The 18,311-nt window shown below is 50.2% G+C and overlaps 1 protein-coding gene across 2 annotated transcripts in view; it reads left to right on the top strand.

Annotated features, from left to right (window-relative positions):
• LOC144150098 (uncharacterized) overlaps positions 1-18,311 on the top strand; it is a 76,410-nt gene that overhangs the window by 5,650 nt on the left and 52,449 nt on the right. For both annotated transcript variants that reach the window (XM_077681910.1, XM_077681912.1), the window contains exons 2-3: positions 8,306-8,602; positions 11,777-11,918. In XM_077681910.1, the coding sequence (XP_077538036.1) occupies positions 8,319-8,602; positions 11,777-11,918 (426 nt within the window). In that variant the 5' untranslated portion in view covers positions 8,306-8,318. The remainder of the gene's footprint in view (positions 1-8,305; positions 8,603-11,776; positions 11,919-18,311) is intronic.

The raw sequence follows: 18,311 nt of genomic DNA on the forward strand, positions 1-18,311 counted from the left end.
CGCATTAGGTCACACATTCGCAACGTAGGTCGCTCAGTCGCCGCAGACTGTACGCTTGGCGCGCTGCTGTCACTCTCACGCCTAGGTCGAGACGCCTCGACGTCTAGACGCTTCATTTCCAGCTCATGCTGTCGCTCCCGTTTCTCGCGTGCCTGTTTCCGTCTCTCGAGCTCCCCACGCTTGCGCTCAGCCTCTGCCTCTGCAGCCTGACGCTTAGCGGTCTCCCTGTCATTCAAAAGCTCAATGCACTCCGACAGCTCGTCATCGTCAGCGCCAACAGCGAGTATAGCCTGTATCAGCTCTGGCTCTCTCAGCGCGTCCGTAACATCCAAGCGCAACTCTTTTGCAAGCTCCAACAACTGCGGTTTGTTCAACGTTTTCAAATTCATGGCCGGTCTAGAGTACTGCTTTCCCACTGCTCCAAAAATGTTTTGCGCGAATAACCCACGCGGCAAAAACACACGCCCTACCAGCTATCCTCAGAAGCCTGGTAAAACTCAGTGAAGACAAGTCCCGCACTCACCATTGACCGCCGTGAATTCTGCGAAGTCCGAAGCCGCCTTGACGTCCGTGGTGTTGGGTCTCGCACCGCTGGCCTCAGGTGTTACGAAGTTGCCATCCCACCGCTGCCACCAGTTGTTGCGACCGGGCGGGGGCACCCGATCCGAACTCCGTGTCCTCCGACATACGAGTGGTAGCGTGTATGATGCGAGCGGCCAGCCGCTGTTGCAGCCGTGAAGAAGTCCAGAAGCCGTAGGCTAACGTAACTGTTTACTTCATAGCGAGAGGTGAGCCGAAGCCAAAGAACAATGCCCCGACGGGCGAGGTTACAATACAGGACTCGAGCAGAGCGACAACATCGATTCGCTGCTCTAACAGGAATGGTTTACAACGCTTGGGAGCTCTATTTAAACCCGAAAGCGGTAACGGTCAAACGCCAACACGCTGGAACACGCACTACACTCTTTCCAGAGTTCGTAAGCTGTTCATAGCCTCGGGCACGTTGAGTCCGAGAGAGGGGAGAGAGGAGGACTCCGTTGCGATCACCGGGGCCTGCCTCTGTGTCCTTGAAGAGCGTGGAGACGAGCCGTGCAGGCAGCCGCCGAATGCGCAGAGAGCGAAGCGTCTGACGAGGCTTTGTCGCAACTTGTTGCCGACATGATTGCGCCTGTTTTCGAAGGAGCACGAGTGGCTTCGCCGCACAGCCGAGGAGTGATGCGGGGAAGTACTGCGGCGCTGGCCCATTCGTAACAGTGTTCTTCCGGGGTAGACTGTTTCCAAACGCTTCGCTGCACAGAGCAGCCACGTGACATGAGTGATGTCACTGCGTGCGCTATTGTTTTGAGCGCCTGCTACAAAGAACCCGCCGTTCAGGCTTTGTAGCCTCGCTGAAGAGTACTGAGTGTTGGCGCTTTCGGCTTGGGTTCGAGCCCCAGCAGGGCTATGTCTTAGTTTTTTTAGTTGCCTAATTTCATTTTCTAAATTTAACTTTTTGCTTCTAAACTCAGATATACGGGTTGATTTTTGTTAATAGTGGTGATTCGGTACCTTTTAGCTAGTCGCTTTTGGTTTGGGGCGCAGCCAATGACCACGTTGAATTACCGTTCTCCATTTCGCGAACCGACATGTCAAATGGGTGCTCTGTGCAGCGAAGCGTTTGGAAATACGCTTCCGAGTACCATGTTCCTGAGCTGTAAAAAATTAAGCAATCCTGTTCATGGACCTCTTTGTAATGACGTCACTTCCAGCAAATTTTCTGCAATGTGTGTAGGATATTAGGGGTCTCTACTAAGTTTTTTTCATCCATGATCACTCATGAGCCCTCTGGCAGCTGCCGTCACCGTTATTGGCAAATTTCCCCGAGTTGGTATGCGCGAACATTGAAAGTTGGGAACATAAAAAGTTGTGAATTTTGCCTTAAAGGGACCCTGCAACACTCTTTGAGCAGTGCAAGTAAACCTGCGCGACGCTTACCTTACACTACCAGAAACACCTGAGCCAAATATTACACGTGCACGGGAAGCGGTGAGCGCGCAAATCGCTGTGAAAGACGCGGAAAATCCAACCACACTCTCTTCTTCAATTCTCCTCATTATGCACCCCTGGCATGGCCTAAACGACGTCATTGAGGCCATGGCTGTCCGATCGGCCGTCACTGGTCGACTTCGCGGCTAATGTCTCGCATTTCCTGTGACGATACGCCGTCGTCAGCGCTTTGTGCAAACCTCTTCTATGCCTGAACCTGTAGGCACAGTTTTGCTGTTTCTTTCGTGCTTTGAGTGCGCGCGGAGTTTGAATGATGAGCTCAATACTTCCCTTTCAACCTCACCACTCGACAGCAAACGTTTATTGCTTCAAAAACGCCCCACCAGCCCCAGCGCACGCTTGCGACCAGGCAGCCTAGCCGGTTTTTTGTGGCACCAGACCGGAAATGGGCGCCTCCACGTTGCGGAGAAAAGGAGGAAACTCCCCGGCCTGTGATATATCGAAGGCCGCGGAAGAGAACGCTGCGAGCCGCCCCCCTCTCCGGGAGAGAGCGCGCAGCTTTCGTCGCATTATCCGCGGTCGGGTTTAGAGGGAACGATCATGCGCAATTTCTCATCGCTCGTAGTTTCGGTGATAGTGAACGAATTTTCATAATTCTTGTGGGAGGAAATTGCTGGGACAATAGACCTTACGCCAAAATACAATCCTAGTAGTCGATGGTAAGTGCTGCAGGGCCCCTTTAAGGGAGGACACTGGCCTTACATCAACTTCTTTTAATATTCAAGTAAACTTTGTAAAACTTGTCAGTCTTGCTGTTTTTCCCCCACTGATTTCAAATATGACATTATTTTTTGAATCGGTCAATTAGTTGCCAAGATAATTAGAGATAATTAGCCATTTTTGACCAAACAATAGATAGAACAGTGTTGGCCATGAAACTGTAATCTTTATATTTTCCAATAGTATAAACCCTGGTGAATACAATAATCGAAGCAGGTTTTTGATGCACCGCTTGAAACTAATTTTACAGCTCATTAAACTTAGGTGGTGCCAGTGGCAAGAAACAATTTTGAGTGCCAATTTCCTTCAAAGAAATTTGACCCGCCGCGGTGGCTCAGTGGCTAAGGCGTTGCGCTGCTGAGCACGAGGTCGCGGGTTCGATTCCCGGCCGCGGCGGCCGCTTTTCTGATGGAGGCGAAGAGCAAAAACGCACGTGTGTGAGAGATTTCGGCGCACGATAAAGATCCCCAGGTGGTCAAAATTAATCCGGAGCCCTCCACTACGGCGCGCCTCATCGCCTGCGTTACGTCGGCGCGTTAAACCCCACAATCAATCAATCAATCAATCAAAACCTTCGAAGAAATAAATTTTCTTCAAAAAGCGTAAGAAATATAAACAAACACTTTCAAATTTCGCGCTGCAGTATGGCGTCGCATTCACTTGCCGTCACTTCGGACGACTCTGCACTGCAGCGTGGGAACAGCGCGCGCGGAACTGTAGTGGATCCTGAGAACGTACAGCGACTGGAATTAACGGCGAAGCTCACTATAAAGGGTCGGTTTCAGCAATGCCTTTATCACAAAAGTAGCCAGGGGCCCGAAAGGGTGCCGAAAAAAGAAAACCTGTGTTTGATTCCTCTGTCCTAGGAATCGGTAGAACAAGAAATGTGCAGCGAAATCTGCAGCTGAGCATGATTTGCGGGTCGGCGGCTGTCTTGTGGGTGTGCTTGGGGAGCGACGTCCTGCTGGCGGGTCGCTTCGGCAAAGGTGTACCGGCGTCATTTCTGTGACGGAGATGACGTCAGTAAATTTTGGGGTATCGCGGCATAAAACAATTTCGTGTTAAAATATAAAACTGGAACACGAACAACCCAAAGTATAACGTACTCTTTAGTACTAAAGGTTGCTTCCCCGCAAGAATACTCTGTCTGCTGGGGGCACCCTTTACAGGCTACTTGCTTCGTTGTACTGTTGTCGCTTCCATGACGGATATGACGTCAGCGAAATCTTGGTGAATCCTGGAATAAAACACTTTCGTGTTAAAAAAAAGCCATCCCGCCCTGTCAAAGTGGATGTCCAGCAGAACTGTTTTAAGCCACTACAAATGGTGACGAAGGAGGGTATGAAACGTTTGCCGTCTTCCCGGCGGGCTAGCTAACGGCTTGCCCTCGGCTGGTGCCAATAGATAAGGGTACAGAGTATCGGCACCCTCTTGTCCTATTGCTCCGTGCCGCCGCCATGATCATTGGTCAGTTCGCGTCTTGCGGCGTTTGTTTACATTGCCAAGGCTCATGGGCGCCGCTGTGTTGTTGTTCATGCGTTTTAGTCGGTCAACTCCCGATAGGCTTAGATTGTCCTCCTTGCTCTGCGGCTGCACGCGACAGACGTCGTTCCGAATGCAAGTCAAAGATCACACGTGTAACAGAATTTCAGAAGCAGAAATGTGCCCAAAGATGGCGTTCTGCTGCATCTTCGGCGCGGCCGCAGAGGCCTCAATATCGTAACACTGATAAACGATAAAGTGGCCGCCATTGCTGACTTGCATGTCTTAGTGGTGGTACCGTAGTATCTTATCTACTGACGCCTCATCTAGTACCTTACCTAGCACCTTATCTACTCCGCTTCTCTGGCGGGAAATGCTGGGTACCGCCTAGCTTGACGCATGCACTCGACGTCAGGCTGGGAAGGAACTACGTTATTTATCGATTCTAGTCCTGCCTAGCCTTCAAAGATAATCTGCAAATATGATCTTTATTAGGAACACACGGTCTTGGGGTCGCATTGTTCACAAACGCCTTATCATCATAAAATGCGGTTTCGATGCTTGCTTTGTGGTTTCCTTAAACGAATTCTGAGCTCTATGATGTATGCCAGATTATCCTGATGCCTGCTCTCGGTGTCTTAGGTCTCGGCGCCCTGGCGTTTTTGACGCCGGAGATGAAACCTTTGAGGTGTAGAGGTATACAGCTTTGCTGTGAAAGTTTACCATTCCTTCCTGATGAAAGTTGATAGAAGCGCGAAAGCTGTAAGTGCGCGTTACCTGAAGTGCGTCCAATCGGTCGTCAAACTCTGAAAGACCCAAATCGCAAACGAAGAACGAACCCGTGCGGCCATTTTTCGCGCACTAAATAGATGCATCAAGTAACAATGTAAAGGTATACCAATACGTCGTGTATGAGATGAAGGCATACTGGTGTACTCCTTCATGATCGATGCGTGTATTGTCTGATCTAGAGGCGTTCCTTTTTCACGATTTCCAAGTAACCGTTTTAACACGGTGAAATCCCGGAGTAAAGATGGTTTCCCCGAAGTCCGGTGTCGATCAGGAACCCAATCGCCCGGGCTCCGGTTGATTGGGCAGGAGGCTGGCAGGGCGATGGTGTTGAAGTTCTTGGAGACGGCGGTCGAATTGACGAACTCAAGGCGTTGGGGTTGATTAAATGAAACGAAGAGTTTATATACAGCTATTTACAGTAGGAAAACTGGGTACATGAGTAATAAAGGGAAAACTTCAAACTTCAGCTAGACGCTAGCTCCGAGTTCGCACAAATCACTCGAACTCCTTAACTTTGTCTAACTCTCCTATTCTCGGAGCGTACACAAACCGCTCGAGAAACGACGGCCGAGACTGTCTCGCCGCAAGATCCGTCTAGTTGCCCGGTACGGCGCTGCACCCTAAACCTCCGACGCGATCTTAACCTCGACTAGGGGGCTCACAAATCCCAACCTAGCTTTAACGGTCGAGACTTCTTGTCCCGCCGGGAACTGCCCAGCTCGGCGCCCAGACAAGAACGATTTCCAACGGCCAAGTTCGACCTTATAAAACCTCGAGATCACCCTCTCTCGGGAACGCCCCAGCAGCTTTCGTACACGCGTAAGGGAGTGCCCAAATTCACGTAGACAGCTGTCACTCAGCATGCAACGGAATATTCAATGAGGCGCCGCCATTTTTGGGTCAACGGCAAGCTCGCAGACGAGCAGGTGCGTGCGACCCCGCGGGGTGAGAGCGAAAGACGCGACTGTGCGTCATGCTGACCGGGGCGCGTTAACAATGGAGACCCGCGCGGCGCTCGTCCCGACGCCGGTAATCCCACCACCTCCGCGCGTTGAGCAGACGGTTCCCGGAATCCGGCGGCACTGTCTGTTTTCTCAATGGGGGATTAACCCTGTGGTATGGGGTGGGCCAGACAATCCGTCTCCCGTGCACGCCGTGACGAACTGGCGACGGCTGCAGCGTAGAGTCTACAGTGCTGGGCCACCAGACAGAGCGGCGGGTTCTCACGCGCAGCCCGGGCGCCTGGCCGCTAATCTCATAAGTGGACCTTACACCCGGTTTCACGCATACACCGTATGTCCATAGATGTTATCACAGCTCTTCGTTCGGCCAACCGGTCGATGGGAAGATGCATTAATTTTTTGACAGCGCGCCCCTGGTCTTATTACGAAAGATTTCGCTTTAAAAACAGGGGTTTCAGCACCCAACCCCCGGTATTGGAACGGCTATACAAATCGTCACTCCCAAACCAAAGAGAAAGTAATTGGCCGCGTATCTACTCATTGGCCTCAAATTTCGGTCAGTTACGGTATTCTTCGTCCATCTCTGCCACGTAACTGCATCTCTAACCTCCCCCCATGCCGCCCCTCATTCTCTTTCCCTCCCTTTAGACCCCCATACGATAACCAAGGTTGAGGTTTGCTCAAGTCAATTCGACCTTCCCGGTTCCACTGCTCGCGCCATCTATATGAACCTTTCGGTACTGTTGGACTTCCTGGGATGCCGCCAGGGGGTCCAGTGTCGGGCAGGAGCGCTTTTTGTACGTTGGGCTAAAAAGTTTGTTTATTTGTTTTCGCATATATCAAGCGCCCATCTGTTTTCAATTACTGAACACTGCGTATTACCAGTTATGTATGCATATTTTGCCACAATTACGCCTAATGTTTGCTTTTGTAAGGCATTTTTAAATAAATAAATAAATAAATAAATGTTCAGAAGTGTGAAGTGTCTTTTCAGATTTAGTGGTTTGGAAAAGATGTGCCTGGATTAACTCAAAATTTTCTCATCATTTGGCCGCGGGGCTGAATTGAGGTACAGACGGGCACACAGACAGGCAGTCAGAAATTTTCGGGTGTAAGTATCTCGAGAAAGACTATTTATTTATTTATTTTATTTACAGAGTACCCTGCAGCACCAAGGCATTGTAGCGGTGCAGTGGGTTTCAAAGTACAAATGGCAATAAAATGGCCTGACACATGCTTTCGGCGTCTTGTGCAAGAACTGCTCTATTCAGTGACAGTAGACCTGGCCATAGCCTTCAACAATAACCTGCAAACATGATCTTTATTAGGAACACAGGGTTAGGGGTCCAATTGTTCACAGGTTCCTTATCATCCCTAACTCGGTTTCGATGCTTGCTTTGTGGTTTCCTTAAACGAATTCTGATCCTTATGATGTATGCCTGATTAGCCTGACACTTGCGCTCGGCGTCTTGGGCCTTGGCGCCATAACGTTTTCGCCCAGGGAGATAAAACCGTTGGGAGGTAGCGGTACACGGGTTTACTGTAAAACTTTAGCATCCCTTCCTATTGAATTTTAAGAGAAGCTCGAAAGCTAAAAGTTCACCTTTAAAAAGACAGTCTTCGAGTGGTCCAAAGCACAATGCCTAGTTCGACTGAGTCAGTTTACCGGAACACAGGTCCCGTACGCCTCGGCTGATCGCTATTCGATTCCCCATTCACCTTGTTCGATTCACCATTCACCTTGTTCGCTATTCGATTCACCATTCACCAGGGCCGGCCTCTCCAAAAAATTATCCAGGACCGCAAATGTGAAAAATAAAAAAAAAAAAAAAACGCGAAAAGTCGCCGCACCTAGACTGTGAGTAGCAGAAACATAAACATCGGGCAAAGTTTTCTCTAAGCCTAAGGATCATCATCATATCCTAATCATCATCGGCGATTGCATGAACGCCTCCAAATTCTTATACATTTATGAAGCCTCTGAAAATGGCTACGAGTTCCTCTGTAGAAAGAACCGTTTAGAAACACCGTGCCATTCTCTGGGGTCTCCAATGTACACAATACAAAACTGCAATGCTCTTTTTTTCAATTAGGCAGGGTATTTTACCTTATTTCGATTAGCCCGAGTGCTGCGGTTAAAGACGTGTACCGACTGGATAAGTCAAGGCACGTGTGCCTTCTTTACGTCCTTGTTCGGCCACTCTATAGTAAATATGCTCCCTTATGTACGATTATAAGGACTAACCAACGTGACGTAACTGGTGACGTTGTCGGCGAACCTCGCGCTTTGCGCATTATTTCAGCCGGCCGAGGAAGATGGAGGTCCCCCCGGAAGGAGGCGAAACAGCGGGAGCTCCGCAAGGCTCTCGTGCCGAGGACGTCGCCGGCAGCCAGACGTGTTCCACTGCCGCCAGTCACCAGGGCACGGAGGAGTGGGCCGTGTCGTACGAGTTCCAACCCGCGTCGATGGCCTACAGCCGATGCGATGACTCGGCCGTCGCAGCTCCGCATGCTGACGTCGTCGGTGGTGGATCCCGACAGAGCGGCGTAGTGTCGCAAGCGCCGCAGGTGCACGGCACGGGGCAACCCACGTCCCTCAGGTAAAAGCGCGCGATATGTAACGCATGATGTGTCAGTAATGCCTTGAGGTGCGTTACTTGCTCCGTTACTAGGCCACGGAGAAGCGTTACTTGCTCCGTGGCCGAGATCCAAAGCGAATGCCACGCCAGGTGGTAAAAGAAGTGGCGTTAAGTTAAATGGGTTTGAAGATACAATACCGCCGTCTCAGCGGCGCCATGTCCAGACATGTTGCCGCGTGCCTGCCGCGGTCCGTTCGTCCGAGGCATGATTCGGCCCAGCCGTTGAGAAGAGAAAAGAATAGGTGACTGTGTGGCGCCTGCAAATTGGGCGCGTCTGCCGCGGGCGGTTTGGTGGAGACGCGAATCGGCCCCGCTGTCGGCACGTTGTCCTGTGCAGTGAATTTGGGCTGGGCGCGCTGGCACAACAAGCCTCCCTCATTAAAGGGGCTTCAGCATTTCACTGAAGGGTGATGCTGAAGTCCTTTAAGAGTGATGGTAAAACCCAGAACTATATAACTAATATAATAGCACGCGCGCTGAGTTGCCAGTCCGCTGCCCCTGAAGCTGTGATTTTAAAATACTCGCTTAATTAAACTTGGCTGGGATGCGGACGGAAAGTAGTTCTAATGCGAAAGCATTAAATGGCGCATAGGGGGAGAAAGCCCGCCTTTGTTGCGGCTCCAAAATTCTTGCTGGGTGTGGCGAGTTCCATTGCGCATGCGCCAAAAACACGCACGCATGCAAAGCAGCGCGCCGATTAGCTGTGAATGCGGGTATGCGCCGCTTGGAATCCTCTTTCGCTTTCACGCATCGTGTGGCTGCGATAGCGACTCAAGGGACAAGAGCCCGGTGTTTAATTGAGCACAGCGGCGAGAGACATTCAACCGGGTAATAGCGGCCGAGACCTCGGAAACACCTGAATTCCCGATGTGACTCACGGGACTGACGCAAAACCAGTGGGGTTCCTCAACGATGGGGCGCCTTTCCCAAAGCTTCAGAGGCAAAGTAGATAGCTCGGATGTGGCATACGCGGTGCATAATCACTTAAAGCTGTTCACAACGCTCGTGCAGCCTCCTCGCGACGAGTTCCATTCGCCTGCTTTTAGATTTTTTGAGCTCGGAATGTAACCTCTTGTCATATATGACTGTAGGCTTAGGTAGTTTAATTTTTCTCAAGAACGCAGGCGCTTCCGTAAAAAGTGACCCAATCGTCGTGATCGAATGGGAATGCGGGTTATCGCATATTGCTAAACACGCTATAGACAGCCACGAGAAGTACGCAAGAAGCGTTGTTTATTTTAAGCATTAAAGCACGTTTATAGCGGTTATCGCCACCGTTTCATTAGAAATACACGTACAGTACTTCACTCAGGGTTGCACTCTCCTCTGCATATTTCATGCTAAGCGTAGGAGGCTCAAACCCGCCGTGTCTATTTCTCCGTGACAGGAAAAGCCTGCGGAGCAGGGGGCCTTGCATGCGCAATGGGATAGCGTCACCGGCGGAGCGCCGGCGCGTAGGCCTGCGGGGAAAAGCGCGCCGTGCTCAAAGGGATGGCGTCGCTCGGTGACGCGAGTGCACGTGTCGGCGCACTGGGTGAAGGAGAAAAACAAAACAAAACAAACGCAGTTGTGACAAAACAAGCATCAATGAAAATGGTGTCTCTTCCGAACACCAGGAAGCTTCAGGAGCAAATCAAGGGGTTCTGCACAGATAGATCCATACTTAAGCATCTATACGGAGTCTGCAATAAATCATCATTTAATTTCTTTTATCGTTCGGTGAAATGAAAAACCCGAGGCCATCCTGCCTAGATGTAGAGACGTTATGGTTCTCGGTGATTGATTGATTGATTGATTGATTGTAGGGTTTAACGCGCCAACGCAACGCAGGCGATGAAGTGCGCCGTAGTGGAAGGCTCCGGATTAATTTTGACCGCCTGGGGATCTTTAACGTGCGCCGAAATCTCCTACACGCGGGCGTTTTTGCTTTTCGACTCCATCAGAAAAGCGGCCGCCGCGGCCGGGAATCCAACCCGCGACCTCGTGCTCAGCAGCGCAACGCCTTTGCCACTGAGCCACCGCGGCGGGTGTATGGTTCTCGGTGCATATGGGTGTTAAATAGGAGGGGAAACGTAATGGGCTGTGATATAAAATGTGCGAAAGGGCCCGACTGATTTTCTAATGGGGGAGGGGAGGGGGAATGAAAGAAATTTCGGCTAACTTAGCGAACACGTCCAGAGAAACTCCTGCCGGTGCGGGTCGAATGCATGCCTTTTAGTTCTTCCGACCTTTGTAGGATCCTGCGATAATCTGGACTGGTGTTGCGCATGTGTAGTTAGGCCAGTGAGTGTGCACTGCGCCAGCGACAGCGCCGTTAGAGCGACCCAGTGACAAAACGGCTCAACTTGGTACGAACTTCGTCGGAAATGTGCGCACAAAAGCATTTAAAAACAGTACCCGACTTTGGAAATCATTCGTCACGATTAACTGATTGTGGTGGTCATCTTCGCCTATGTCGAACGGGCGAGCCATGGATTCAGAAAGTACGATAAAGTGAAACGGAACAAACTTGAGGGGGAACACGCACTTCCTTTCTCGTTTCGGTCTGAAGAAATCTTATCAAGTCGCGCCGTAACGAGTGTTCAGCACATTACGGTCACGCTGCCGTGTTAGAATTCCAAACAGAATGTCGATTTTGCAAACTTGACCGACTGAACTGTTTTGCCCCTCTTAGGCCTGGTTCAGACTGTTGCCGCAAGTGTTGTAATAACTTTAAAGAATGGCGTCATTGCAAGTCTCAGCCAAGTGAACTGAGTGGCATGCCATCTTTTTTTTTTAGTCCGCAGTTCACTATATGGCTTTCGCTTCGGTAGTCTGAACATAGCCTTATGCATGCAGAGTGCTTCTTCCCTCCGCTGTATTTTTCGGTGCCGTGGTCAAAGTGTTGGCTTCTTGCGTCCCTGCTGCATCAGACACCACATATTAGTTCAGCCTTGTATCAGCCACACTTCCCAAAGTGTACACGTGCCCTTGATGCCCGTAGATAGCTTGGCTTTGACCACTATCTACAGCGTGCGCTTGACTCAGCAAGAAAAGAACCCCTTTCCTCGGACGTGTAGAGTTATCGTGTTTTGTTAGGATGAAAACTGGCGCCGCAAAAGGGATGAACACGCAAACCCGTGGTGGTATCTGCAGCGCGGGCGGCTACCGGATGATTTTGCCTGGGTCTGCGGGCGACCAACAGCAGACAACACAGTTCTACACGGGAGACATTGCGGATGCCTACGACGAGGCCCTCAACTTCTGGAACTTCCTCGACAAGGAGCTGGAACCCAAGGTGCGCTGCATTTCATAGTTCGAGTCTCACTAGTGACGGTACGAATGACAGCGGCGTAGACGTGTGTGTGTGTATACCTTCATTGGCTGCACTCGGGCGCGTCGATGATCTCCTATGGAAAGATGTCTTTGGAAGGCACTATGCGCATTATTCCAAGACCCGCACCACTGCTTGTGGAAGTTAGAATACGCTGGCTTTAAATGTTCTCTGTTTCAAAGACGAGGGCCTCGTGCACCCGTGGGTTTCAATACAACCGCTTTATTCGCAGTCTGCTCAAGCGCAACGATGCATCTGGATGAATATTGAGTTAGTGGTATAGATCTCGTAATTTGCTTAACTCAATACTGCTTAATCACTGCCGCTCCATGCACGACGAGAAAGCAGCCGCGTCGCGACCGTAACAGCGATAAGCATACGGTGTAAGTTTTGTTAAACTGAATGGTACAGGCTAGAAAGCGTACGTGTAATATCGCGATGCCTCTTTATCGCCTTATCACCTCCTTATTCAGCAGAAATCCGTACGGGGAAGCAGTGCCCCGGCACGAAACGTGATCGCGGAGGCATCGATAAATTACAATCTGCATCGCCGCCGATCATGTGATGGTGCTCGACCTAACGGGCCGCCCCAGCGGCCGTGGCTCATTACGGGAATATAATGACGTAAAAGTATTAATTCATTCCTCTGGTGGTATTTTAGAGCGAAAGCTCTCCTACGCCATGTCTCGCAATTAAGGTCATTCATCGCGTCAGAATGACCTAGAGCCACCGGAGCGCAAGTGTGGCAGATGTGACGTCACGCCACCGCATCCGCTTCGGAGAGGCGTCGCAGCTGCGTGTGCTCGCTCGGAACTTCACCACCACAGTACCATGTGACTAGGAGAGGGTAAGACGGCTGCTTCGCCGGCGCTCGGTCGCTCAGTGTCGCAATGAATTGCGCGCCGTGTGGGCCGTCTGCGAGTGAGCACGTTTCAGCGCAAGTGATAGGCTAAATCTAGCTAACGCCAAGCCAAACAGATCTTTCGCTCCTGATAGTAGTAATAACTGTATTAATGGAACGGAGGAATGAAGACCATGTGTTGGGGATAGGGAAGAAATCAGAAATTAATGACGACACGTAGGCCACTGTTCACCATATACCGTATTTTTTTTCGATTCTAAGCACCCTCCCCTACTTTACGGGGAAAAAAATTGAAAATTGAATTGAATCTAAGCACCCCTTTTCTTCGCAACCATCGCAAGGTGGATTTCGGAGACGCGTGGAAGCGGGCCCAAGTTGACGTTATGGCTAAGTCATTTATTAGGTTCTCAATTACAAACCACTTCAACAGACCAGAAGGCGACCTGCTGGCCGATACTGACAGCGGCGGCCCGAGCAGCACAACAGACTAAAATGGTAATGACAATCGTAGTGACTGTCAATCGAACGTAAGCGGCGGGTTCACCGACTGTACCTATTTTTCTTTTAATTGCTTGCCAAAAAACACTGTTCCTTGCGACCGTCTTGTCGAGTTACGACCGCGCAAAAAAGTCGCGAAGGGGGGGGGGGGCGTTAATTTAGATTTCTAGATTCTAAGCACCCCCCCACTTTGGGCGTCGCCATGATCGTGGAAAAAGGGGGTGCTTAGAATCGAGTAAATACGTTAGTCCACTCAGCACTGACATGACCACATGCCTTCTTTTATAGGAGCTGGAGTCCCCTGAGAGTTTACTGTCAGGATCACGTGGCTTGTTTAGAGGAGCAGAAATGAAGAGAGTCGGTTAAGATGATGGTGGGAAAACCGCTACGACGACGAGGACCGGAGTACACGGGACAAAGCGCTTCGTCCGTCGGGATCAATTTGAAGGTTATCGCGGGAGCGCCGACCGACCGAGACGACAGTGCCGTTACGTGACACTTTTAAAGACTATAGTCTTTCTTGGGCTACTTAAACCCATAAATTTTGGTCTGTCTGTATGTCTGTCTGTCTGTCCGTCTGTCTGTAACTCGATTCAGCCACCCGGCCAAAGTAAAATTAATATTGCGCAATAGTCTTATATACTCACAGCCAAATGTAAACGTCTAAGCCCGGTTTATATGTTCATACTTGTCAACTTTGTTGAACATGAACAAGGCATTACGCAAATATAAGACAGGAAATTAGTACACAAGAGATATTTACAGTGTTCCTTTATTAAAAAATTCATGGACGCTTGGTTTTTTAGCATAAGCCACAACGAGATTATGCTACGTTTGCTTCTCCCTTGGCTGTTCCATGCAGTGCGCGCAGTACCATCAGAAGCTATAACGGCCACGCTCGTTTCTTTTGTCTTTATTCATTCCTCCCGTCCCCCGCACGGGGCACCTTGAGCAATCTTGGTGACGGTGTTGGCGACACCGCGGACCCCGAGCCCCCACACATAAGCTGGATCCAACCGTGGCGATGTGTTTTAAGGTGAAGGGTAGAAACCACGAACGGTGGCCGTCGGAGCCCAGGTCAAGCTTCGGTGGATGGGCTCCCTGTCTGTCTACCAGGCAGGGAGCTCCGGGACCTCTTTGACTACCAGGGTAAGGTCAAAGAAGAAAGTACCCCCGTCTCCCTGCTTTTATACTATGCTATATGGCATTTTCAACGCCCCCCCCCCCCCAAACGTGATCGGCCCCCGAAAAGGGGCCGCACCGAAGTTTCTTTTTCACCACTTCCTGACTTGAGTCCTCCGAAACCGAACAACTATCCTCGCTTCCTCGTGATGGGATCTGTAGACCAATCAAAACATCTTGCTTCGGTATTTCTCATTTCAAAGGTTCTTGACGGTACTGTTGGAGGGTCGTATAAGGCCAAAAAACATCGAACCGGTGAAATTCTTGTCGAGGTCAGTAGCCAGGATCAGGCCAATAAACTTCTTGCTCAAACCAGCATCGCCGATCTGCCAATCCGAGTCACGCCCCACCGCAGCCTAAACAGCTCCCAGGGCGTGATTTCCGAGTATGACCTACTAAATGAATCTGAAGCTGACCTGCTGGAGGGCCTTCGTAGCCAGGACGTAACAGCGGTCAGGCGCATAACCATCCGCAGAGACGATAAACAAATACCGACAAAGCACCTCATCCTAACTTTTGACAAGTCCACCCTTCCAGAATTCATCAACGCAGGTTACATCCGATGTTCAGTCCGGCCGTACATCCCGAACCCGCGGCGCTGTTTCAAGTGCCAACGGTTCGGGCACGGCACAAACTCTTGTCGCGGCCGACTTACCTACGCAAAATGCGCCCAACACGACCACCCGTCCGACAACTGTAACGTTCAACAATTTCTTTGCGTAAACTGCCAGGGTCCACATGCGGCCTACTCCAGAAAATGTGAAAAGTTCCAATCAGAAAAGAAAATAATCAACATCAAAGTCACTTAAAACATCACCTTCCCAGAGGCGCGAAAGATGTTCGCCTCTTTCCCCCTGGGGAGGTACGCCGACGCAGCTCGCCGGGGGGCGGAGCGGCGTCTTGTTTCGGCGGGGACCCAGTACCGAGAGTCGGACTTGGTCCCGCCCCCGCCACGCCCTGGGTTGTCTCTTGCAGCCCAACCCGCCTCCGCACCGCTCTCTGAGCCAGCAGCGGCTGTGGTGGCATCCACGTCCGGTGGGGATGCTGCTGCACCCACCGCTTCCTCCTCTCCACCAGCCCGAAGCACACGCAAGGGCACGGAGGAGTTGGAGACGGAGGCAGTCGCAGTGACCCCCTTTCCCGCCTCACTGCCTGTGCCATGTGTGGTGCTCCCCACGCCTTCGGCACTGGCAGCGCAGGCAAAGAACACCCGAAAGGGTACCACGTCAAGGGGGCCCAGTCCGCTGGGCACCCCCTTGCCTTCAGATGACGACATGGACGTCGAGCCCTTCCGGCTTTCATCGCAACGAAAGGAATGGTCTGCGACGTCCAGGTCAGTAGAGGAGGCAAAAAAAACCCTTCCAAGAGTCCAAGCCCCGAAAGACCCTAAAAAACAGTCACACTACCGTAGCTCTGAACACATAATAATGGGAAGAGAAAACATTGTTCAATGGAACTGCAGAGGCCTTATGAATAATCTTGAGACGTGCATGAGATTCTGCATGCCAATCAGCCAAGTGGAATGTGTGTCCAGGAAACACATCTGAATTCGAAACACAAATTTCTTGAATAGTTACCTGGTATACAGAAAGGACAGGGATGGCTGCACACACTCTTCAGGTGGTGTGGCCATAATAGCCCGGAAATCCCTAGCATGCCACCCTATCACTCTCAACTCGTCCTTATTATGCACTTTCGAGCTCTGACTTCGAGGCGCTGGTCGACCAACTGCCCGAACCATACATTCTAACAGGCGACCTTAATGCACACAACTCTCTTTGGGGCTCCTCCAGAACGGATGCCCGAGGTCGCCTGATAGAGAAATTCCTTACATCTTCAGGAGCATGCCTTTTCAACAATAAACAGCCTACATACCATAACATAGGTCACAACACATACTCACATCTTGACCTGGCTATCGGTTCTGCAATTCTCTTTCCATGTCTTGAGTGGGGTGTGGGCACGAACCCATATAGTAGTGACCATTTCCCCACTTCATTAACGTATATAGGTACAGGCCCGAGCAGTCCATCTTCCCATAAAAGGTTTAATGAAGCAAGAGCTAACTGGAATACATTTACAGAGACATCCAAACTACACCACACATCCATAGGACACCTACACGTTGAAGAAGCTACCCAACTCCTCACGGCGCACATCCTCGACGCCGCCGAAAAGTCCATTCCCCACGCCTCTGGTGCCCCGCACAACGAGAGGAGGCCGTGGTGGAATGAGGACTGTAGGCGGGCGCGAGAGGCCCAGAACAAGGCGTGGGGTATCCTTCGTCGGTCCCCCGCGTCGGGTAACCTTATTTTGTTCAAACGGGCCAAGGCGTGCTGAAAACGTGTGCGCCGTGAGGCAAAACGAGAGAGTTGGCACACCTTCCTTACATCAATTAACTCATACACAGGTGCACACAAGGTATGGACAAGAATACGCAAACTTAAAGGACAACATACACATAGCCTGCCCCTGGTCGTACAACAGGGGACACACTCGAAGACCAGGCTAACACTCTTGCACAACACTTCCAACACGTTTCCAGCTCTTCACACTACACAAACACTTTCCTGAAACATAAAAATACTTGTGAAAAGAAGTCCCTACATGACAATAACAGGTCAAAATCTGGTTAAAATTCTGAATTTACACTCTATGAGTTGAGGGCTGCCCTGAGCACATGTAAACCTTCAGATCCAGGCGCAGATAAGATTACATACACCATGATACAACACCTACTCCCGGACACTCTTGAAACACTCCTACACCTATACAACAACATATGGCTTTCGGGGCACATCCCAAAATCTTGAAGGAAGGCTATTGTAGTGGCCTCCTCGGTATAACACAAGTTCCTCGGTATAATTATTGATGAAAAACTTTCCTTTATCCCTCATATGAAACAACTAAAACAAAAATGTCTTAAAACAATGAATATCCTTAAGGTTCTCTCCCACAATCCTATGGTTCCGATAAAGAACTCCTGCTGCGCTTGTATACTGCTTTGGTTGGGTCTCGTTTGGACTATGGCAGTGTGGTGTATGGGTCGGCGACTAAAACAGCGTTACGAATGCTTGACCCAGTGCTACACTTGGGGCTTCGTCTCGCCTCGGGTGCTTTTCGCACTAGCCCTGTCGAGAGTCTGTATGTCGAGTGTGATAAGTGGAGCCTTGAGAACCAACGAACGTACATGAACTTGCTTTATGCTTTTAAAATTTCATCACTTAATAATCATCCTTTTTATCCAGTCTTTAACGATACATCAACATCTCTGCTCTTTGTAAATCGCCCATCCGTTCCTCTGCCCTTTTCACTTAGAGTGAGAGAGTGAGCCTCGGATCTCAGTGCTTCGTTTTTAGATGTGTACAGGTCATCCTTTTCAAACATTGTACCGCCTTGGCAAGTTCGCCCTGTGTCGTGCGACCTTTCTTTTATGAAACTTGACAAAAATCGGGTACCACGAGCTGCAATACTGCAGCACTTTCTGTCTTTGCAGTTTAAATACACATGTGCACAATTTTATAGTGACGCTTCTAAAACCTCCAGTATGGTGTCGTGCGCTGCTCATGGTCAAAATTTCAATGCAGCCAGAACCATGACCGTGCCCACAATTTTTTCAGCAGAAGCATATGGAATTTTACTGATTGTACGACACATACTTGAAAATCAAATTCCAAAGTCTATCATCTACACAGATTCCTTGAGTGTTGTTCGCGCACTGTCATCGTGTACACCCCCCAAAAATCACATAGTTAATCTTGTATTTAACACTATCATGTCTGTGTATGCGCAGAAGCATCAGCTGCTCCTCGGCT

Source organism: Haemaphysalis longicornis, unplaced genomic scaffold (genome assembly GCF_048455015.1).
Source record: "Haemaphysalis longicornis isolate Haplotype H1 unplaced genomic scaffold, Haemaphysalis longicornis Haplotype H1 scaffold_8, whole genome shotgun sequence".
NCBI lineage: Eukaryota > Metazoa > Arthropoda > Arachnida > Ixodida > Ixodidae > Haemaphysalis > Haemaphysalis longicornis.